This window comes from Chionomys nivalis, chromosome 9, assembly GCF_950005125.1.
Source record: "Chionomys nivalis chromosome 9, mChiNiv1.1, whole genome shotgun sequence".
Taxonomy (NCBI): Eukaryota; Metazoa; Chordata; class Mammalia; order Rodentia; family Cricetidae; genus Chionomys; species Chionomys nivalis.
The window spans coordinates 54,552,776-54,577,676 of record NC_080094.1 but is presented as its reverse complement, the minus strand read 5'-3'; the positions used below and the strand labels follow the sequence as shown (position 1 = coordinate 54,577,676).

The window sequence follows — 24,901 nt, the reverse complement described above, 5'->3', positions numbered from 1 at the left end:
GACCCTGGTCCTCACTACTCTGGGTAATGTGGTATGAGGACCACCAGTGTGACAAACAGCCAGCTCTCCAGTTCAGGTCCATCCTGTCTAATGTGACCGCAGCAGAGTAGCACAATGCTCAACTGCCTCCTTACTATCTGCTTGGTCCCAAGCTAAAGGAAGACACTGGGTTTGCAGGAGTCAGTAATTCTTCTTGAGGGTGCTCAGCAGTCAGCATAGACAGACAGACACACACACACACACACACACACACACACACACACACACCCCTCTCCCCTCCCATCATCAGCACTCCTTCATGCAGGCTCTCTGCAGACTCCCCACAGGTAGGAAGGTGGGCTGGCTTCCACATTATCTTAGACTGTCAGCAATACCGGAAGAGCCACTCTTCTAAGCCTGTTCTCCAAATGTAACACTGTTGGTAATTTTTACCCTGCTCCTCAGGTCTCAAACTTGGTCAAACATCTGCCTAGCAACTGGGAAAAACACTCATGGCTGCTTTCAAGGTTGCTTTCCCAGAAGTGGGAGGGTGAGGAGTCTTTAGCTCTGTCTGTTCATGGTTATGTTCAGGTTTAAATTAAATAATAAACCCCATATAACTAACAGTGTTTATAGTGACATATAGCAAGGGTTTAGCACGCTATGACTGTTACATTATTACAAATACCCACCTCAAGTGGTCTGCTTTATTGCATAAGAGAGTAAGTCACAAGGCTTGTTGAGGGTTAACCCATCAACTGCAAAAAGGAAAATGGAGAATGGGGATGATACATCAGCACCCGCCCCCACACACTTTCTTCCTCTTATGGACAAAACATTCGCAAGGGAGTCAGACACTTAACAATAAAGTCAATATGGAATGTTTTAATGCCCATGGAGTCACAATTGGTAAGTACTCCATTGGCTGTGCGGACCTTAATTTCTAACAAATTAAGACCACATGCTTGGGCTGTGTCCAAGCTGGACAGAAGGATGGACGTTAGTCTGAGCACATGTGAGGTGTGCCAAACTGCTGAAGCTGAAGCATGTTTAAGACGCTATTTATTCTTTGGTAATGAATATGTCAGTTGAGTGACTCCAACCACCAGCTATGTCCCCAATACCATGTGTCAACAGGCTTGGAAGCCCTGGCTACAGTCCATAGCACTGTTTTAGAGTCCAAGGCCCTTCCCCACAGCTGCTGTGTCCCTCAGAATGGCAGGGGCCAGCTGGTGGGCTTGGGCCACGCGTGCTATTTCTGTGCATAGGATGTGAGCGGACAGTAGTAAGTCAGACCAGGATGTGAGTCAGATCATACCAAGTGTCGACAGAAACTGATCTTCAAAGCACAGTAGAAGCATCATGCCAGGCTTCGGCACCACCGGGAAGGAGCTACAGCTTGAAAGACACTTGTAATTACTACACATAAGAGAAACGCTAAAAATGAGGAGAAGAGGAGTGGGGATGGGGGAGGGGACTGGGGGGAGGGGGCAATATTTGGGAGGAGGGGAGGGAAATGGGAAACGGGGAGCAGGTGGAAATTTTAATTAAAAAAGAATAAAAATAATAAAAAAAAAGAAAAAAAGAAAAAAAAAAGAAAAAAAATATGAAGGTGAGCATTGACAAAGGCCTGCCATTGGGGAAAAGAGGGGATAAGGTGGAAGTCACACCCTAGAAGCCCTAAAATTTTGTGGTAAAAAGATTTATCAGGGTCACATATTTCTTCAGAATACTAAGTCAGACATGTAGAAGCAGTAAATTGGGATAGCTCATTTGTTTTTCCCCCAAATAAAACACCACACCAGCCTTTCAGATTAAGGGTCCCAAAGTAGGGTGTTGTGTGTGCACACACTTGGTCACAGATGTGCGTGTGTATGCCCATGCATGTGGCAGTCAGAAGATAGCTTTGGCTGCCATTTTTCAGGGGCTGCCTACCTTGCTTTTTGAGCCAGGGTCTCACTGGCCTGAGACACATGAGACCCCGTCTCAAACGAAACAAAACAAAATCATCTATGGGGACTGAGCTACAGAGCTCCACCCAAAACAAACAAACCTGTAATTCTCTTTGTAAAAATGAAAAACTGCTAACACTATGACAGCCACATTATTAGTTAAACAGAATGCATACTTTCCTTTTATTAAGCCCATGGAGATCATACGGCAAAATGTCAGTTGTGGGAAATGTTTGGTCATTGCGTTTCTGCTAAAAATTATGTGTTTGGATGTGTAGGAAGAGCTGTTGGGACAGTGTGAGTTTCTCCACACCCTTACTTGTTTGGATTCTATTTTTATAACAGAAAACAACAACAACAACAAGATCTTTGGGAGAGAAGACTAGTGCAAGCCTGGTTTTTTCCTTTCTCTCTAACCATCTTAACTCTGTTAAGTGTCCCTGCCAGAATCAGCAAAGACCGCAGGATGAGCCGGGCAGACCCAGCTCTCTGTGAGTCCACAGAATGGCAAAGGAAGGAGGTCACTGGCCGAAGAAGCCCTTCCAGTGCCAGCAAGCAGCTTCCCTTTACTGAACAACCACGCTTTTGCTTCCTGGACTGAGGAGTTCACTGCTGGTCACACTCACGGCTGACTCGAGTGGCTGCCACTCAAGGGTGGCATGCACGGTTTCACCCTGCTGTGCGAAGGGCTGTGAAGCTATCAGCGGGAAGGGACAGCAGCAGGGCCCACCTCACAACCATAACCTTGGGATCCACCCTGCACGCTTCCGGCCAGGTCTTTCTTCTCTCTGCTGCTGTCCTAGGATCTGTCCCATGAGCTTTTCTATGGAAGCTGGACCTGAAGGCGGCAGTATACCCATTAAAACCATAACGCCCAGGTCTGGAAATGACTATCAACTACCTTGTCTGCTAAGGCGAATGGAACCCACGGCATTGTCCAAGCACTTTCTGATCTTCCTACAGACGGGCTCTTTTCTTATCAGTTTCCTTTGAGTAATTCTTACTCATCCTTCAGAGCCTCGGAGGTGCCTCTTTCCACACTCCAGCGCCAGGCCAGGCTCCCTGCTACCTGGAAATTGGGCTGCAGTTCGTGGTGTTTCACCCAGTCCTCATTTTAGTTCTATGACAACATGAAGGACGTCTGCTTCGTTTCCAGTTCCTCAAAGATAGAAACCAGGCCTGTTTCTGCTGTATTCACAGGACTGTGTCTGCCTAGCAAAAGCTTCCTCATGGCGAGATGCTTCAAGGGCTCCTGGGGTGAAATCCGTACCAGTGGGAAAAACGTCACGTGTCCGAGTGAACAGTTACCAAGGGGTATTCTCCTCCTGGCTGCTGGACATTTACCTGAGCTTGGTACTAGCTGAAATGGCAGAAGCTATGATACCTCCTCACTTGTTTCCTGGGCTTCTTTGGCTGCCTAGGGTATTATGGAGACCCTGGGCTGTGGCTGTCCTGGAGGGGTGGCAAGAATGGGACAGGAGCAGAAATGGTCTGGAGAGGGTGGGGGTGGGGGTGGGGCGGCCAGGCACTGACCTCGGCTAATGCGCTGCTTCTCCCCGGACAGGATGCCAGGGCTGTCGATGATGCTGATGCTCTTCAGAACCTGGTTGGGCAGCTGCGAGCACATGAATCTGGAAGAGACAGAAAAAAGTTGGGGCTATGAACTGGACCTTGAGGAAGTCTCTAATGGTGGGGTTCCTTGGGTTCTCTACTCACCAATGTCTGTAAAAGAGGATGTGGAGGAGACAGAGGTTAAAGACGCCTATGAAATGGGCTGTGAAGCAGGGGAGGGGCTGGGGGAAACTGATGGCAGCTTCCCTGGTACCACAGAATAGATGCCATTCCACAGACAGGAGTGGGGGATGGGCTGCAACCCACTGCTAGCTGCCACTGGGTCCCTTATTGTAATTGTGGTTTTAGCTAAGATTTATCAAATAGTTGGGCATTTTCCAAATATCACCTATTTTGATCCCTAAATTAACCTTCTTCCATCAATCTCAGAGAGGTTAAGCAGCTGAGTCGCTCAGAACCGGGCCTTAAGCTCAGTCTGACTCCTATCCCCATGAGCCTCCTGTCCCACCTCCATGTTCAAGCACCCTCAGCTTCTGCCGCCTCCTTCTGGGTGCACTTCCAGGCCAGAGTACCTGAGTCTGCCCTATACGCTCTGCAGACTGCTAGAGGACCTACGGCTGATGTTCCTTTCTGAGGCCCCAATGACCCAGCATCTAGTCCAAAGTCCCCCAGGCTTCAAGTTCAGCAAAGGGCAGATACCCCTGGGAAACATCACTCCTTGGATGCTTAGACAGAAGTCCTAGGGGTGCCCTGAGAACAGGTGAGGGGACGGTCAGCAGAGGTACTTACTGAGCATCTTCAAGCCTCCTTCCTGGTCTCTTTTGCCTGCCTCCTCCTTCTGCCCATGGTCCCTATTGCTAGGCTTCCATCATCTGCCCTAACAACCTGGAAGCGCAGTGGAAGAGAAGGAAAATTTTGAACTGTGCTTCAGCTGACTTGGGCTCAGAGTCTGTTTGGCTTTGTTGGTGACCTTAGACAAACGCCATTCCCCGTGGGCCTCAGTTTCCTTATATGTAAAGAGAGACAGCTAAACTAGAATCCGGCGTGTCCTTGGAGCTTTCCCGTTGTGAGCCCGTGAGTAATAGCAGGAAGCACTCTGTTACTTCCACCTCGGGCAAAGCCCGGCTTGGATCTTTGTTGGGCTTGTGTATGTTTTACAGGGGAAACAGTGCCTCTCCTCTTCCTGTTTTAAAAGTGCCTGACTGCTGTATCTGTGTGGGCAGAGGCTTGGAAACGCCTGGGAACAGCTCAGTTCTTCCATTCAGTGGAACTGTGGGGATTACTCAGAAAGTAAGTATGCTGGGAATGCAGGATAAGGAGGCCATAAGGAAGCCTCACGGCCTCCACAGCTGTGGCCAGATCAGCCCGGTGGGCAAGGGGGGGCTACCCGATGGGCAAGGGAGGGCACCCAGCCCCAGGAAGGCACCCAGCCCCGGGAAGGCACCCAGCCCCGAGGTGCTATTGTTGACGTTCATGAAAACTGTCCTTTAAGGGGCTCAGCACTAGGTAGTCTCATTTTCTTTTTCTGTATTTACGAACCAGTCCGAGAGGAGGAAAGGCTCTTTGAAGCACAGATTGGTCACGACATCATGGGGTAATAATGTGTGGCTGGCCGGAGACTACATGCTAGTACCTTCTAAGACAGATGAGTGGAACTTAGTCCAGAAAACTGAAAATCGCCATAATATGAAAAATAAAGCCAAATACATGTAAGAGGAACCTTTCATTTATCCTTTCTCTGGTCCCCCTTGTACCCGACGCCCAACTGCCCAACGTGAGCAGAGCGAGGATGTGAGCAGAGCACACAGGGCCACTAGTCACTGTTTGTTAGGTTTCCAGAGAAAGCTTGACTTTCCTGTTCTGCTCTCTAGAACTGAGGGAGAAACAGAGTTCTGAGCACCACTTGGTGGGCACCATTTCTTGTCCGTCTATCGTGAAACAAGCTGAACATGTTGAACATGCTGTACTTGTGAAACTATTTTACACAAACTGTCCCCACAGGGAGGCTGATAGTTCTCCAAAACCACAAGCTCACACTCAGTATCAAAATTTCCAAAACACAAAATCCCTAGATTTTGGTGTGAGGCTAACAGAGGGACTTAAAATTCCTACAGTGATCACCCCTGGAATGTACAACAAGAGCTTGTCAACAGCTCCCAGGTCAGTGTGTGAGCCACAGAGCAAGAGGCAGTACTCCACACAGCAGTAAGGACAGCTGCCAAGAGACAGACAGACAGAGGAGAGAGAGAGACAGAGAGAGACAGACAGAGACAGAGAGAGACAGACAGAGGAGAGAGAGACACTAGCTAGGCAAGGCTAGGTGGGCAGAGAGCACTAGGGAGGTACCACAGCAGGTACTGCAAGGTTAGGTCTATGCATGTGGGCATTATCCTAAAACCACATTCTACTGTAACCAGGAACCCCTAACATCATGATGGCAGTTGTTCTGCGGAAACATTTCTGGGCATAGATCTGCTGTACCAAGATGAATTTCACACTCTTTCCTGGAGTGGTGAAATCAGTGCAGACACACAAAAGGCAGGTTGGCTGCAGAGATCCAGGGCCTCTCCCTGATTCCATAGGTCCCCCTCCCACGGACCTGATAAATTTTTCTCCCCAAGGTATAAAAAGAAAACAATCAAGATCCTTCACTGTCCCAGCTCCATGTCACCTCCAAGTCTAGGGAAAGCCAATGGTAGCAAAGGTATAGAGGATAAAGTAACGGCAGGTATCATAAGGTCTCAAGCAGTGGCTAGCTCTGCCTTACAGAGCTACAAGGAGGTACAAGTATTAGGTTACTCAGAATTACCTCCAAAAGCTAAAAGTCTAAGTTAATGATTAATGTTTAATGAATAAATTTGGGCTGTCAAGATGGCTCGGTGGGTAAGGGTGCTTGCAGGTATTTCTGATGACCTGAGTCAATCCCCAGACCTGCATGGTAGAAAGAGAAAACTGATTCCCACAGCTTGTTCAGTGCCCCCCATACAGTAGACAGCTGACCACCCCTCACCTGCTAAATAAATACATATATTTTAAGAACTAAAAAATGAAATTGGTAGGCTGAGCATTGTGATTCACGCCTATAATCCAAGCACCTGGGAACCCTGGGAGTTAGAATGGGGACAATCAGAAGACAGGATTAGCTTCATCTACATACTGAGTTTGAGGCTGGTCTGGGCTACATGTGACCCCAATATTTTTTTTTCAAAGCACAAAACGGAAAAACTAGACTTGTAAAAGAATTGTCCCACACCTGAATACTGATTTTGATTTTTCAATGGAACAATAAGGTTTGCAGTTATGAAAATAACAGCACCAGCACTAAGCCCTGACCGCGTGCCAGGCTTGCTCTACTTTATGTGTCCATGGATTAAATCCTTACTGCAATCTGAGAGCCATTACAAAAGGGCAATCTGGGGCTTGGAAGGGCCACATGCTTTCCACTTGTCATAGCCCACTGGTGACAAGTGACGGAGCTGAGATGTGAGCTGACGGTCCTGGGTGCATCTGAACCATACAGCTACTGCTATCCCTGCCCACGCTGGAATCACTGCTGAGTCTCTTTACCACACACAGGGTAATATCCTGAAACAAAGGCCTGGTGTGTCACTGCCCCGAGACTTCCATGTTCAGTCTGTACTCTACGTCATGGTGTGGGGAGCTAGGCAGCGGTGAACGACAGACGGGATGTGGATGTGGGTAATCCCTCTTGAACAGGTCTCTAAGCCTGTCTATGCAACTCTACCAGGTTTGTCACTCAGCTCAAATCATAACAGGAAGGGGGCACAGAGAGTTTCAAAATACTTTCTTTGATATTGCCTGCTTTACCAATGAGTACAAATCCAGAGATTATATAATGTAAACAGAAATCTATGAAAAGCCTTGGCAACTCAGTATCACAGCCCCACTATTGATGGTCACGTCTAGACTACACGAATGCTGCTTTCTCAACTGCCATGGAGGAAAGCCAGAAGCAGTGTGCCAGAAGGATCTGCCCAAACCAAGGGGAAAGGGTACATTTCCTGAAATGGTGGAACCAAAATCATACAGGCAGCTGTCAATCAGGAACAGTGGTTTGGGATCTGGAGAGATAACTTGGTGGTTAAGAACCCTGGCTGAGCCACCTAAGGACTTAGGTCTGAATCCCAGAACCCATATGGTGACTATAACTCCAGTTCCAAGGGATCTGAAAACCTCTTTGGGACTCTGCCAGCACCAGGCAGAAATATGGTATACAAACGCACATACAGGCAAAACATCCATATACATAAAACAAAAACAAAACAACAATAACAAAAAACAACAAGAACCCCAAAACAAGTTGGGTAGCGATGACACACGCCTTTAATCCCAGCAGTTGGGAGACAGATGAATGTCTGAGTTTGAGGTCTGCTTGATCTACAGAGCAAGTTCCAGGAAACCGAGGGTTATACAGAGAAACCCTGTCTCGAAAAAACCCAAAACAAACAATCAAAAAACCCAAAAGAAACAACAACAAAAAACCCCCAATAGATTGTAGCTGGGTATGGTAGCACACACTTTTAATTCCAGAACTCAGGAGGCAGAGGCAAGTGGATCTCTGAGTTTGAGGTTAGCCTGGTCTACAAAGGGAGTACACGGCCAGAGAGATACATAGTGAGATCCTGCCTCAACAACAAAACAAAAGGACAATGGTTTGTGACCCAGAACTACCTCACATCCTAAGGGGAAAGATTAATAGGAAAAAGTTAAGCAATTATAGGCAAATGCATGAGTGTGCACGTGTGTGTGTGCAAGAGAAAGAGAGAGAGCAAGTGAATTTTTTTTTTTTGTAAAATAGTCATTTAAAAGTATACTAGATGATAAAACTGAAAACAGTATCTGAGGCTATCTGTATTTTAAAAATGCTGTCATTTTTAGAAAAGTACACTGAGGGAAACCCATAGCATCTAATTTATTTCCTAATAAGCATCTAACAGTTTCCTGCAGACTGCTGGAGATTGAAAATGTCAGGCTCCAAACCCTGATACTTCTGAACTGTCTGACAACATTGGTGTCTTTCAGAACTCAGATCTAGGGTGCTCTGGGCAGTGTCTGTTCCTTCTCTGTGAAGTGAACTGGCTCCTGATACAGGCCGGAATATCAACTCCATGGCATAGCTCCAAGCGGGGTGCTGTGGGACTTATCTTAGATGACGCAGCCTGGGGGAGACAGCTTACGGCAGGCCGATTTTTAAAGCCTCTCATTTCCATCAAACTCTTTTTTTTTTATTCTAAACCTAACTTCCCCTTGTGCTGTTGAAGTATGTGGCTTCCTAATTCAAACCCGCCTTTTCAGGAATTCATCTGTTTCTTTGAAATGTACCACTGATCCTTCAGTCTCTCAACAATCAGCCTAGGGGAATCAGGTTTCCAAGATTTGTTTAATAGGGAAGGTGGTTTCACCCTCCAGGCATCTTCTGACTTAAAGCACCCTGTGAGATGCCCTTCTGAACAGTGGCTGAAGTCATGAGAGGCCTCTGTCATCAAGACCTAGGGAGAAAGGTCTACCCAGAAAACAACTATTGTTTTGACCTAGTTTCCAGAAAGTGTGTCATGTTGAGTTTCCGCCTTTGGCACTAACCCTGCTGTATCCCAGAGGGCTACTACAATCACACAATCACACACACACACACATGCACAGTTTGAATGCATAAATACATATACAAAGTTTGAATGCAGACACACACACACAGTTTGAATGTACACACAGTTTGAATGTGCGCATGCACAAACACACACAGTTTGAAAGCACACATACACATACAGCTTGAATGCAGACACACACACACAGAGTTTGAATGCACACACACATGGATTGAATGCACACACACACACACACAGAGTTTGAATGCACACACATACACACGGGCACCCAGAGTTGGAACGCCCCACCCTAACTGATGCTCTCTCTTACGCACTGTGTGAGGCAGCTGCCCTGTCATGCAGGCGCCACTTAACTGAGCTATCAGAATTGTGGATTTCCATGAGGCACATCCTGTACTTGTGAGCCTCACACACGCACAGCCACCGGGATGGCTTGAAGGACAGACTTTCTTCATTGCTGGGGCACAGGGTGGCAAATGGTAGGAGGAGGGAAACCTGAATTCTGCTTCTTCCTGATCATCTTTTCTTCAGCAAATCACTTCTTTGCTTTTAGCTTTCTTACTTGTAAACTGACCATTTGTTGTGGGTATTTGTACACCGTGTGAAGATACATCGCTGAGACTGATGTAATAAGAGCTAACCAGCCAATAGCTAGGCAGGAGGTATAGGCAGGATTTCCAGGGAGAGAAAGGAAGAGGAGGCAGAATTTAGGCATGCAGGAGATGTCAGGAGAGGAAACCAGGAGGTGCAAGATGGAAGAGAGATAACGCCACATGATAGAATGTAAATTAATACAAATGGATTGATTCAAGTTATAAGAGCTAGTTAAGAACAAGCCTAAGATATAGGCTGAGCTTTCATAATTAATAAAAAGTCTCCATGTCATTATTAGGGAACTGATTGGTGGGACAGAAAGAGACTTGTTACAGACATTTTATTCTCTATTAATCCTACAAGCATAGTACTGACAAAATTATGTGAACTATATCTTGGCAGATAGTATTTTCTCCATTGTCTTCACTGCAGGGCTATTCTAAAGCTAACTGGTGGCAGCAGGCAGAGTTTAAACACCGCACTATTGGGAAGCTCAGCCCTGTGGTCTCCAGGACTGAGGTCAGATGATGTGGGTTCCAATCCCAACACTGCCGCTGGGCTGAGTGACCCCAAAGACATTATCTTACCCTTGCTGTCCATCAGTTCCCCATCACTGCTTGAGGATAACAGTGCAGCCACATCACGCATCTTCATGAGGACTTAAAGAAAACATCTCAGGTTTCCATGTTACCTATTCAAGTAGAGTGTGGGCCACTGCTGGACACAAGCTGTCTAGTTGTTTGATTAATACTCGACTTACATAATGCATGGATTATTTTCAGCACATTTTAGATTCTAAGATAGTGAACCTTGCCATTCAAAATTTTTCCTCTATACTTTTCTTCCATATTTATCTCCAAGTTTGAGATTAAAAACAAGTTATTTTAGGAAAGTAAAACAAACTAATAATCATTCTTTCTGCATATGTCCTTAAAAGTATGGACTTTGCTAAATGAGAATTTGAAAAAAAGAAGTCAGGTTTATTTCTCTTTAAAGGCCTGTCAGGCTAAATAATAATAATAATAATAACAACAACAATAATAATAATAATAATCAACCATAAAAGAAAAGGCAAGGGCAATGAATGTAAGGATTCTAAAGCAACCTTCCAGGAGGAAGATTACTGTGCCTGAGACTCTAGATAGAAAAGTACTGGGACCAGTCTGGCTGTTCCTTACTTCACATCCTGAGCTCCCAAAAAGTGTGCGTGTGTGTGTGTGTGTGTGTGTGTGTTTTGTTGCCATTTCCTTGGACTTGGATCATTCACGTTGTATTGAGGCTCTCAAGACCTTGGGATCTTGCCCTGGGTTTAACTTTTGCACAAGGAGAAGCTGCCACCCACAGCATCTCTGGAGTTAAGACACAAGCCCCTCCTGAAGAAGAGACTGCAGGGGAGGTCATCCGGACAGTGTTTTGTAAGTCGCCGTTAACAACAAGAATGAACTTCTCCATCTTCATCAGCTGTACCCTTCTGCCTAACCCACCACGCTTTCTTGCTACCCCTCGGATGCTCTCTTTGGTTTGCAACAGGAGCATCTGAAAGCCTTTAAAGGAGGAATCTGCTCATAGATGGAATCTTGAGGCTCCCTGGGCTGCTCTCAGCACAGCCACTGTGCAAGTGTTCATTCCAGGGTGCTCATGAACGGAGCCTCTCAGGCTCTGAACAGGCAGCAATCAGAGGGAGGGGCTGTTCTTATTTTTAGAAACGTCTAGAAAGCAGAAATGCAGCTCAAGTCTCCTGCTGTGCCCCAGTACCAGCCCTGCTTCCTCTTCCTGAGCAGGCTGGAGCTGGTCCTCCACTTCTAACTGATGGCTGGCTCCCCATTCTTTAAAGTCACACTTAGAAAAGAGGAAAAAGAGGGGTGTGGAGGAATGGCAGGAAGGAAGAGGAAAGGAGTTTAAAAAGAAAATGTACATATTTTAGCTCACGCCTTTAATCCCAGCACTCGGGAGGCAGAGGCAGGCGGATCTCTGTGACTTCGAGACCAGCCTGGTCTACAAGAGCTAGTTCCAGGACAGGCTCCAAAACCACAGAGAAACCCTGTCTCGAAAAACCAAAAAAAAAAAAAAAAAAAAAAAAGAAAAAAAGAAAAAAAAGAAAATGTACATATTTTAACAATATTAACTGTCCCAACCATGAACTTAATTTTCCAGATAAAGCTAAAAGCACAGAAAAACAAAAGTCGAAACTGACAAATAGCATTATTTCAAACTAAAAAGCCTTTGCACAGTAAAGGAAGCAACCAACAAACCAACAGAGTGAAAAACAACCTATATAATATGATGAGAAACTACTTGACAGGGTATTGATATCTAGACTATAAAGACAGTAACTCCCAAAGAACTGCAATCCAATAAAAAGTGGCTACATAATCTCAAAAGAAATAAAAATGTCAGTTAAACACATGAAAACAATGCTCAGTATCATTAGCCATTAGGGAAATAAAAATCAAAACTACAATGAGATCCTGTCCCCCCAGTTAGAATGGATATTATTAAAATATGCTGGTGTTGTGGAGGCGAAAGGAACCTTTGTACACTGTGGTGAATGTCAGGTGGGGTAGCCCCTGCAGAAAACAGAAGTGTCCTCAAATAACTAAGACCTACCTATCACCCAGCTATCTACTCCTGTGTATATAATCTACCTGAAGAAAGTGAAAGTGGATGCACAAGAGAAGTCTGCACAGCTAGGTTTATTGTGGCACTATTCATTAGAGCTAAGACATGAAAGCAGCTTAGGTGCTCACCAACAAAAACGAGATAAGAAAATATGGTAGCAAAGCCTGTGGTACAGCTGCAGTTTCAGCTACTAGAAGATAGAGGCAGGATGACCTCAAGTTCAAGGCCTGTCTGGTTTACAGAGTGAGTTCAAGGCTAGCCTGGGCAGCACTTCCCTAATGCCCTACCACCTATCCCCCGCAAAATCAAGTAAAAAGAAGACTGGGTATATGGCCCAGAGGTAGAGCATACTCTACCTAGCCCCACGCTCAATTTCCAGCTCCAGGACAAAAGAGGAGAAAGTGTGATATATACATATACATATACATACACATACACATATACATATACATGGAGTGCTATTTGGCCATAATATAATCCTGTCATTTGTAGCAAAACAGAACCAGAGTATTGTGTTAAGTGATTAAAAAAAAAAGATTTGCATGTTTTGTTTCATATATTAGAACTAAAAGAACTAAATAAAATAATTAAAAAATAAAATTGGAAGAAAAAGGGTTGGGAGAGGGAAAAAGGAGGAGAGATGGGAAGGAGGGAGGGAGGGGGGAAGAGAGGGAGGGCCACAGCGGAGCAGGAAAGACCAGGAAATCTCATCCTACTACACAGCTGTAGCAGGAATCCTGTCGTTTGTTCTCCCCGTGCCACACTTCAGCTGTGCCAGGAAGTCTGCTGAAAGACAACAGTGCAAATCACACTTCCAGTCAAGGCAGAGCGATCCACACCCATCTATGTCTGGAAAATTAATGGTCACACAGAGAAGCTAACCTTTTGTTATCACCCTATTTCAACCTTGCTCTGCTTCAAGGGATAAGGAAGAAGCTCAAAGTATAGGAATAAAACGTCAGAGGAACATTCAGGAAGGTGAAGTGATTTATCCTGAATCAACAGACCAAATCTGGACGTCAGTCTTCTCTGAGCTAAGTTTCCTGTGTGTGGGAAGTCCTGCATACCGTACCCGAGGAGTGGCTGTCCCCCGGCTATTTAACACTGCTAGTGACAGGAGCTGGGCAACCTCAACTATTCTTGTGCAAACCAAATTATGAGACATTTGCCCTCACACTGGGCAGCATACTGTCCATCTTGGGCCCCAGCTATGCCCAGGGAGATCACTCAGAACAGATGCAAACAATAGACCCTTCTGACAGTCTTAGGAAATGATAGCACCCCCCCACACGCACTTCCCTCTTCCAGACACAGGCTCTGTCCTTCTGTTTGAACTCCACAAGTGGTAGGAAATAGTTTGAAGAAAAGTTTGAACACCCTGATCAAAGAGGGCAGTTTTCTGGCCCTTACCTGTTAAGAAAAGCATTTCCAAAGCGACTAAGCTTTCGGAATGGCTTTTTGGGATCCACAACTAAAGCGTTCCCAGGGGTGCTTCCCTCGGTCTCCCCGTACATCACAGCGATGAAGGAATCTGTGGTCGGCTCCGGACCAATTCTCATGCCGGGGAAATCTTGCTCCAGTAAGTATCTGGAAAAGGAAAGGAAACGCTTAGCATGATGGCACAAACAAGAAGCCAGAGAGCTGCCGAGGATTACCCAACTCAGACACAACTATTACAATATTGAGGATCAGGAGTCTACTACACACAAGTTTGAAGCCAACCTAGGTTACATGAGACCCTGTGTCCAAAAACAAGACAAAACAACCACAAACCAAAAGCAGACATCTGAGATCCCATTGACGTAATAGGTAACACCTTTGGAGAAGCATTCCCCGGTCACCTCACCATGTCCACGCATTCTGGACAACTCCCCACTTAGAAGAGTATCCCTGGCCTGCATGTGGAGCACCTCCTCTGTGGTCCCCAGGCACCCTGTGTGAGAAGTCACCATGGTACACCAGGTGTCTTGGAATAACCAGGGAATGACTCGGGGTCAAGGGAAGAAACTATATGGGTTTCTGCAGCTCCCACTCCAACAGAGAACCATCTCTGTTTCTAGACATCTTGACTAGTTAGATGCAGTCTGACTATTCTGGGGATAGAAAGAACTGAATATCAAATGTCAAGCACAACCTTGCCATCAATATGATAAGGAAAAGTGAAACTTCATTCTTATAGAAACAAAATGAAAATTAGCTAGCAATATTAGTGGGCGTTACTCTAAACCTTTTCTGTCTGTCACTGCTGATTTTAACTTTACCCAAGGTTTTCACATTTCTGTGAAGTTGCAGAGACCCAGAATAGAGACATTGTTTTAAGATGTCCTATAAACTGAAACTAATCATGAAAAAAATAGCTAATAACTCCTAGCATTTACTGAAAAGACAAAAAACCTTATACATGCACCGTGCCTTATATATGCACCAAGTCACAAGCATGCACTGTGCCCTACGCATGCATCAAACCTGATGTATGTACTGTTTAAATGTGTGCACTGTGCCTTATGTGTGCACTGTGCCTTATGCCTTATGTGTGCACTGTGCCTTATGTGTGCACTGTGCCTTAAGCATACACTATTGTTTCATTCGGTTCCTACAACACTTTCAAGTCAGTGATAACATCTTCATTTTACATGTAGGAAAACAGGCTATCAGAGAGGCCAAGCAACTTGCCTAATGTTACACAGCAAGTGAGAGAAAATAGAATACAAGTGGTCAGATTCTCAGATGTGTGCTGTCTTCAGGTCTTTAACTTGGCACGACACTGGTGACTTTCTCCGAGAAGCAGAAACATTCAGGACCCTCACCCCAGAAGGGTCCTGGGAATAAGGACTTTCTATTTCCTTATCTAATGTGAGAGAAAGGGGCTCGCCAGACTGTCTCCCCAAAGACGTGGGGCACATCGCCTCATTCTCCTCGAAGAAAAGCTGAAGCAAGGACATACTACTGATTCAAAACGTGTCAATATGCCGGGTGGTGGTGGCGCACTCCTTTAATCCCAGCACTCGGGAGGCAGAGGCAGGCGGATCTCTGTGAGTTCGAGACCAGCCTGGTCTACAAGAGCTAGTTCCAGGACAGGCTCCAAAAAAACCACAGAGAAACCCTGTCTCGAAAAACCAAAAAAAAAAAAAAAAATAAATAAAAATAAAAACGTGTCAATATTTAATTTTTTTCAAAATATTAAAGTCTTTTCCTGTCAAAGCTTTAGTGCGCCTAATAGCACAGTCAACAGCCTTAGGAGCAGAAATGTTCACATTGGTTAATTCTGACAGAATTCCACACAAATCAAACAGACAGACAAGAGCTAGAGTGAGATGACTTGTGAGGACAGTGTGTATTTCACACACCTAGCTGAGTGTGCTAACACAGGCACACAGCCCTTCTGGAACTTCAAGTCTGGCCATGCAAGAGCAGAGTTGGAACTGAGAGCCAGGTTGTACCTGGCAATGCCCAGCTCGACTTTCACACCCTCAGCCTGGAAGAGGCTAGGCAGGGAGAGGGGCACTGAGGACGAACGACAGCTGTGCAGATGGCAACGCTTGAGCCGGCAGCTGCCAGGGCTGCAGGATTCCTGGTTGCACACACAGTTTCCAACTCACAGGGTCACATCTGAGCTGTCCCATCAACTGTGGGGAAGGAGAACGCAGGGTTGAGTTCTATCTGGCCTGCCTCCTTAGGATGTGACCCCTCCTTAGTGCCTTCACCAGGCCTGGGCAGGAGAGACCTCAGGTTCCACATCAGTGCTGCTGAGAAGGGGCCTCAGGGGGGAACATAGAGGTGCTGTAGTCAGACTGGGACAACTCAGTGCAAGGTCTGTCTAAACTCTTCTCTGAGGTTTTATTTACTTGAAATCACAGAAAATTCCATGAACTTCAGAATTAAATGGGAGTTTAAAGGAAAACACCAACGACAAACTTGTTTAAAGGAAAGCAGATATTTCTGACTTCCAAGTTTATACAGTACTAGAAGCCAAAGCTTCCTCAGCAGCAACCCTGCCAGGTCGAATGTTAACATGTGCTTCTTTTCTTCTTTTTTCTATTAATTTTATTTATTTTTTAAGTCTGAATGCTCTCTCTGCATGTACACTTACATTCCAGAATTCAGACCCCATTACAGATGGTTGTGAGCCACCATGTGGTTGCTGGGAATTGAACTCAGGACCTCTGGAAGAGCAGCCAGTGCTCTTAATCACTATCACCAAGCCTTCTCTTCAACCCAAGTGTTTGTTTGTTTATTTACTTATTTTTTCAAGACAGGGTCTCAGTGTCTCTTAGCTGACCTGAACTCACTCTGTAGATCAGGCTGATCTTGAACTCACAGACACTGCCTGCATCCGCCTCCTGAGTACTGGAATTAAAGGTGTATGCTACCTTTAATAAGCGCAAATGCTTATTTTTAAAGCAGTTGCAAATATGAACTACTTTGAAGTATACAGTGCCCTCCACTGTGACCTTGAGAAAGCATTCAGACTCTGGGTCCCCAACACAGACAAGAGCTAGGGAGGAACACTGTGCTGCTCTTAGGGTATGAAAATGTTCAGTGGGGCTCTCCCACAGGTATAAAAATGTCCACACTCGATTTTCAGTTTCACTATCAAAGGAGTACTAATGAAAGACACAACTTATTAACAAAGTTAACCCCTCCCTCATGTACTCGATGCTGTTGAGGGCCACAAAATCCACCTCTTTACGTAGCTGCAGGAATAGTTGGCAGCCTTACCACAAAGGCATTCACACACTTCTTCACATAACAGGCTGTCCTCGTGGAGTGGGTCCTCTCCTATCTACTGTGGAGGCTCACCTATGGGCCTTTCTATCCTCTGTGAACCATCAGCACCTACAGGGCATGATGTGTGTGTATATGTACACCGTGTGTGTGTGTGTGTGTATGTATGTACACAAAGTCTCTGGGAATCATTTCCTTTAACCCATCTAAAGAGAAGGATGCTACTGTAGATGCTCAAACTCACTAGTGGCCATACAAAGCTCCCCTCACTCCTGGACCAGGCTAAACTCCAGACATTATCTTGGGGCCCAGAGTACAGAGTACTCTGAGTTCACTGGCTATTTTAGGGCCTGTCACACGTGTGAATCAAGAGATAGCACATTGAGTAGACGATCCAAAGGGTTCTCCGGACCCTCAGATGTGCATCAGACTGCTGGGCAGGCAGAAACAGAACAACCAAGAGACCAAGAGTCCCATGTGACAAGGGTGATGCTGAGGGGACGCAGCTGAAATCAGCAACCGGGGAGGGGAGGGTACAGTGGACCCCGAGGTGTGGCATACATAGAGACGTTAACCTCACAGACTCCCGGCGTAAGGCTGAGGCAGACGCTTTACCAAAACAGGAGTTCCAGGGACTCTGAGGTGTTATCTGTGGCAACAAGAGTTGAGAGGAACACAAGAGGCCACACAGGAAAACTACAGAAAAGAATCTCCCATGATGCAGAGCCGAGTAGCCCACTCCACAGGCATCCTGTGCCTTAGAGGCTTGATATCTGTCTTTGGCATCACTTTGCTCCCTTTTCCTGTGTTCTCAGAGAGGCCTGCCAATTCTAGCGATGACTGCTCCAAGGTCTTGAGCCAAGCCATCAACGTAAAAAGGTACAGACATTTGGATCACATGTGGTTGGGCGGAAGTGGAGGGGGTGGCAGCAGAGCTGACCTCTCTGTGTCCTGGTCTGATGAGGTCACAGCATGTAGATGGTGTCTTTTCTTTATCGCTTAGGTTAGAGAGGGGAAATTAACTTCAAAGAGAAGTATTATGTGTGACAAAGGGAAGGAAAAAAACTCAGGATAACGAGAAGTCGTTTACTGTAGCCCAAGCACTGTCCTCTCAAAGGTGGAACACCCCAAATTCTTGCTGTGAATTCTGCTACTTGAGTGTTCGTCATGCATTCTCTCTGGATTGTACTTCCACATTTACTGTGTTTAGTAATACACTCTACCTAACACTGGGGACTTTACATAAATAGTCTCAATTGGCAAATACCTTATTTTCATCACCATTCACTGGTGAATAAACTTCTGAACTATGGTCAAACCGGTTACCTGAGTTAAATCAGGAAGAGAGGCTGAGTCAGACACCAATGGGAACATTTACAGGAAAATGCTCTGTGAATCACAAGGAATGTTCAGAAAGAGATCTTATTAAGCAAGTATTCAATCAATAATGTTAAAAGCATTCCACATATATTTGAGGAGGTGTGTGTGCATGTGTGTGTGTTATGTATGAATATGTGCCACATATGTAAGTAGAATCCAGAAGACTTTAGGGAATTGGTTCTCTCCTTTCATGATGTGGGTTCTGGGGGTTGAACTCAGGTCATCAGGCTTGGAGGCAAATACCTTTCCTCGGTGAGCCATCTTGTTGGCCTACCAGAACATTTTTTTTTTTATTGATTTTTATTGAGCTCTACGTTTTCCTCTGCTCCCCTCCCTGCCTCTCCCCTCCCCTTCAACCAACCCTCTCCCAAGGTCCCCATGCTCCCAATTTACTCAGGAGATCTTGTCTTTTTATATTTTCTACTTCCCATGCAGATTAGATCTATGTAAGTCTCTCTTAGTATCCACATTGTTGTCTAAGTTCTCTGGGATTGTGATTTGTAGGCTGGTTTTCTTTGCTTTATGCTTAAAAATTACTTATGAGTGAGTACATGTAATAATTGTCTTTCTGTGTCTGGGTTACCTCACTCAAAATAATGTTTTCTAGCTCCATCCATTTTCCTGCAAAATTCAAGATGTCCTTATTTTTTTCTGCTGTGTAGTACTCCATTAGGAAACAACCTTCCTCAAGACCCAGTGATACCACTTTGGGGTATATATCCAAAAGATGCTCAATCGTGCCACAAGGACATGTGCTCAACTATGTTCATAGCAGCTTTGTCTGTCATAGCCAGAACCTGGGAACAACCTAAATGCCCCTCGACCAAAGAATGGATAAGGAAAATGTGGTACATTTACAAAACATTTTTAAAAAGAGAATTTTGGGGCCAGAGAGATGTCTCAGTGGTTAAGAGCACTTATTGACTGGTATTTTGTTCACAGCACCCACATGGTGGCTTAAAACTGTCTGGGGCCTCCTTCAAAGGTATCAGATATGCATGGGGTATACATACAAGCAGGCAAAACATACACATAAAATAAAAATAAATCTTTAGAAGAAAAGGGGGAGAATTAAACTAACTCCAATAGCTGCCTCAGTCGTTTGAGTCTTAAGAGGTTTTATTTGTTAACTTGTAGTACTTGGGACTGAACCCAGGCCCTTAAACACACCAGGCAAATACTCTACCAATGAACCACATGTCCAGCCCTACTAATATTGGGGTCTCTGCAAATGATATGGCCAGCAGAGGAAAGATCATGAGAAGCAAGAAGAAAATCCAGTTTAGAGGGACTCAGTGGCTGTTATTGCTTCAAACTTCTAGAGTTTAATAAACTAGTCAGTTTATTTTATCATATTTAAGTACAGCACAATTTCGGGGGGAAAGCTTCCTGATAATTAACTCAGTCCCTTGTGTACAACAAAGCTTAAGACAAGCTTACACTGAAACTTTTTACAAATACATATGTCCTCTTCCAAAAGATGGGTTCTGTTGACTCAGAAACAATGCTCAAGACAGGGTCTGGGAGAATAACTGAAGGAAACCTAATGCCTGTGGGAGTCAGGAGAGGCCTGGCCTAGGAGAACACAGAAGTCACCAAGGCTGAAGTATAGGTGACTCAAGATCTAGGGGAAAAAGTCTGGGATAAACAAACAAAACAGTCTGGGGTATTCGGGTGAAGCCTGGCTCACGGTTAGCAAAGATCATCAGATTAGAAAATGCATCCATTCCCAGCATTCTGGGCGGAAAACAGGCAAACATCTCTTTCCTTTGAAGACACAAGCCTGCGTGTTTAACTTTCCTGGTTTCCCTAATGCTTATTTATGTGCACAAGGACCCCTGCTCTCTACATACTAAAATTTTCAATCATACAAGTGTGAAAGAAACACAACAGGAAATACAATTTTGAGATCAGTGGAAATTTTCATTTTTAACTCAAGAGGACGAGTCTTAAAACATTTCAATTTATAATATTTGGAATCTCACATAATATATCATTATTGCTAATATTTGACTCATATATTTGGGGTGGTGTGTGTGTTGTATGTCCTTCCATTCTGGCTTGTCCTGAACTTGAAATGATTTGGCTTTATGTTTGAGATGAAGTCTCACTATGTAGCCAGACTAGACTTTGATTTATAGCAATCCTATTCCTCCTCATCCTCCTTGATGCTAACACTACAGGTAGCTTCACCATGACACACTAGAAATAGTATTTTTTGTTTGTTTTAATTCATATTATGGGTCTTTGGCCTGAAAGTGTGCCTGTGCATCACGTGAGTGCTTGGTGTTCAAGGAGACCCATGGAGGGCACTGGCTCCCCTGGAACTGGAGTTCCAGATGGTTGTGAGCTGCCATGTGGGTGCTGAGAACTGAACCCAGGCCCTCTAGAGGAACAGGTGGTGTTCTTAACCACTGAGCCATCTCTCCAGCACCACAGCTATTTTTAACATTTTGATATATTTACATCCAGTATTTTCCCCCTGTGTATAGAATTTTTCTTCTAAAACTGTAACTGCCTATACAACTTTGCATATAGATTTTCCACCATTAGTTTTTTCTCTATGCGATTAAAAACATCTTTGATAAGATTTTTAAAGGCTGTATACTTTGTTTATTTGAGACAGAGTTTAATTCTGTAGCTCAGGCTGGCTTCTAACTCACAGCAATCCTACTGTGTCAGTCTCCTGGGTGCTAGGATTCCAGGCATAAGCCGTCACTCTCAGCTTCTTCTAAGGTAGCATCAATTAGCTTGTCATTTCCTAATGGCTGGGCAGCTAGGCAGCTTTCGTTACTTGGGCCAGGGGAAGCAGCTCAGTGGTACAGCAGATGTTAGCACGTATGAGGCCCTGGGCTTGGTGCCCAACACCTAAATTCAACTTTCACTCCCATTTTATTTTTGTGTTTCTTAAACTTACATTTTATTATTACTTTTTGTTTTATTTAGGGCTTCTTGTTTTGTTTTGGGCCAGGGTCTCTCTCTATACAATCCTGGCTGTCTTGGAACTTGCTATCTAGATTAGGTTGGCCTCAAACTCACAGACATCTGCCTGCTTCTGCCTCCCCAGTGCTGAGATTAAAGATGTGTGCCTCCATACTGGGCAAACTGTCTTTCTTAAGAGTGAAATCTATCTTATTATTAGGATTGTTTACTTAAGTGATACTATTTTAGAAATTGCTGTGCCTAGCAATGGAATGGATATTGCCCTGTTGAACCAAAAGAGCGGAATTTGCTGGGTGAAATCTCTCCAGCTCAGTGGAATTCAAACTACTTGGGGTTGAGCCGGGCTTTGAACAACTGCTGTCAACACGGCATCAACACCTGTGCCTTCCTTCCATGCTTTCAGGAGGTGGAGAAACCTCTTGGAATCAAACCAGTTTCTCACAGCACCGTTCACGTCTCCAGTTTCTCACAGCACCGTTCACGTCTCCAGCTTCTCACAGCACCGTTCATGTCTCCAGTTTCTCACAGCACCGTTCACGTCTCCAGTTTTTCATTCAATCACACAATGAACCTTCATTGTTTTTGATGTTATGATTTGCAGTTTATAATCCGAAAGACTTAGGTTGTAAATTCTGCGATCTTTGAGCACTGTAATTCTTGTTTTTGTTTGCTTGGGTTTTTTTTTTGTTTGTTTGTTTTGTTTTGTTTTTGAGGCAGATTTCTCCGTGTAACAGCCCTGGCTGTCCTGGAACTGTTGACCGGGCTGGCCTCAAACTCAGAGATTCACCTGCTTCTGAGTGCATGCTACCACACTCAGCTAAATAAAATTCTTTAAAAATTAATATTGGAAAAAGTATTTTCATGTGATTAATTTATGAGATGAGATATGAATGCACTACCTTTAGGTAAAATAACAAAGGCAAAATCACAAAAATGAGAAGTTTGACAGGAATGCCACATTCCTGGTTCAGTAAGTTATGAACGACAAGAGGAGACAATGCAGTCCCAAGTGTAATTGCCAGTTATGGGTCTAGAAGACACAGGCCTGTGTATTCAAACGATGTCAGGATACTCCTTCAGCCAATGACCAAAATAAAAACAAAACCTCAGCAGCTACCGTATGTACCAGCGAAAACAGGCCATAAATAACAGAGGGAAAAAAGTCTTACAAAAGCAGCGGCAGCTGAAATACCTAAGGATAACATTCCTAAGAGCTTCAGAGGGCTGGACAAGTAAAGCAGCTGCCTTCAGAGAGGAATGAGGGAAGGTCCCACCAAAGCGGTGTGGAGTTTCTGCTTAGGAAGAGCAGAAACAAACTTCTCATTTAGATAAAATACAGTTCGCACACAAATGGGCCCCAGTGGGATTCTTCAAGGAAGCACCTAACAATGTGATTTCAAAGTTCTTCTCAACGAGTTAATAGAAAATGACTAATAAAAGTTGTTTGAAAAAGAAAGAGACTCAGAAGAATCTGGAGCTACCTCTTGTTAAAAAGTGTTTCAACACAGTATGCTGCTGGAATATATTATATTCATAAATATAATAACAAAGAGAAAGGTCTGAAACTAAATAACAGCCTATGAAAAAGCCTCACCTAACAGGAGGAAGAGCTAATATTATTTAACAGCAGTGCTAAAAATATGGCCAAAGACAAAATAACTAACAGCACTGAGACAAGTTTTTAAAATTGATCTGTGTGTGTGTGTGTGTGTGTGTGTGTGTGTGTGTGTGTATTTTCTTTTGAGACAGGCTGTCCTGGAACTCATTTTGTACACTAGGCTGGCCTCAAACTCAGAGGTCTGCATGCTCCTATTACCTGAGTGCTGGAATTAAAGGCTTGTGCTGCTATGCCTGACCTTAAATATATAAAAATTTAAACCAAGCCTATTCAAGAGGAAAATACAGGCTACGAAGATGGTCAGGATGGTAAGGGAACTTTCCCATTAGCCTGAGAACCTGAGTTTAATCCCCAGAACTCACACAGTGAAAGCAGAGAAATAATTCCTGCAAGCTGTTTTCTAGTTATCCCCGTGTACCTTGGCATGTATGCCTTCTAGCTCCCAGGACTCAAAACAACAATGCAAAAAATAAATACAAAATCAAAAAATACATAAAAATGAGTGAATATTTCCCAAATGATTATAAACAAGGATTATTCTTACCATAAAGTAAAATATAAAAAATATATATTGTTAAATTTGATCACAAATATTAGATACATTTATATACAAGTTCTCATTAGAATGGAAAGGCAAACCTCAAACTGGAAAAATACTTATGATAATTATAACAAGTTATTGACAAGTGTTACTGGGGAAAATATCCAACTAATTGACATGAAAAAGACTGGCACTTGCAATGGAAATTGGGCAACGTTCACAGATTTTACAAAGAAATAAAGATAGTGACTACTTTGTATGCTCAACTTTATCAGCATTTTAAAAAGCAAATTTAAAAAATGTTTTTCCTATCAAACTTTTTTAATGCTAATAATTAGTTTTACTAATGGTTTAGTCAAACTGTGATCCTGACCCTCATTTCTGGTGGAAGTTTAATTTGGAGTAACCTTTCTCCATGTATCTATGGATATTGGCAGATATAATAATTTAGCCTGGAAAAATAGTGGGGTGTTTTTGCATGTGTACACAGGTGTGTATGTGTGTATACATGTACAAATGTGTGCCTGTGTGTGTATGCGTGTGGAGGCTAGAGGACAACCTCGGGTGACATTCCTCCAGGACCATCCACACTTTGAGATAGGTTCTCTCACTGGCTTGGAGTCCATCTGTCTCTGTCTCTCTAAATTCTAGGATTACAGTCCCATGACCGCATGCCTGATAATTTCATGAGGATTCTCACATTTACATGACAAGCACTTTACAGCCTGAGCTATCTCCCTAGTTTTCTGTTTTGTTTTCAATGCAGTGTTTATGTTCAGGGTATTCTAAGGGGGAAAAAAAGCTAGAAATAAAATCTTCTAATCAAAAGCATTCATCATAGCAGTATACATAACAGCTTGAGATGAAAAACAAATGCTTTGAGCTGTGCTACAGGAAGATGCAACCATGCGAGTTACATGGGGTCGGGGGGGAGATACATGCATATGAGGTGCAGGACTTCGGTGCCTTCCTCTACTGCTCCCTACCCTATCGACTTGAGATGAAAGCTCTCACTGAACTAGAAGCTTCCTAGTTAATCATTTCAGCTACCTGTCTCTATCCTACACTACTGAAGTTAGAGGTACCCAAGACCCATGTCCACCTTTTTATGTGGATGCTGAGGTGTTGTGGAATATTATTTTAAGGTGTGTTTCTTTTGTTTATGCTGTGGAACACTTGTTTAATAATGTTAAGACTGCTGCTTTGTTTCTGCTGCATTTGTTTAACTCTGTGGAGCTGTGATCCTTTGCCTGTCTAAAACGTGATAGTTTAATAAAGAGATGAACGGCCAATAGCGAGACAGGAGAAAGCATAGGCAGAGCTGGCAGGCAGAGAGTATAAATAGGAGAAATCT

General features: G+C 44.1%; 1 protein-coding gene across 1 annotated transcript in view; it reads right to left on the bottom strand.

Annotated features, from left to right (window-relative positions):
- Ehd4 (EH domain containing 4) overlaps positions 1-24,901 on the bottom strand; it is a 69,970-nt gene that overhangs the window by 37,425 nt on the left and 7,644 nt on the right. The window contains exons 2-3 of the mRNA XM_057781664.1: positions 13,751-13,927; positions 3,465-3,562 (exon numbers count right to left, since the gene is read on the bottom strand). Of these exons, the coding sequence (XP_057637647.1) occupies positions 3,465-3,562; positions 13,751-13,927 (275 nt within the window). The remainder of the gene's footprint in view (positions 1-3,464; positions 3,563-13,750; positions 13,928-24,901) is intronic.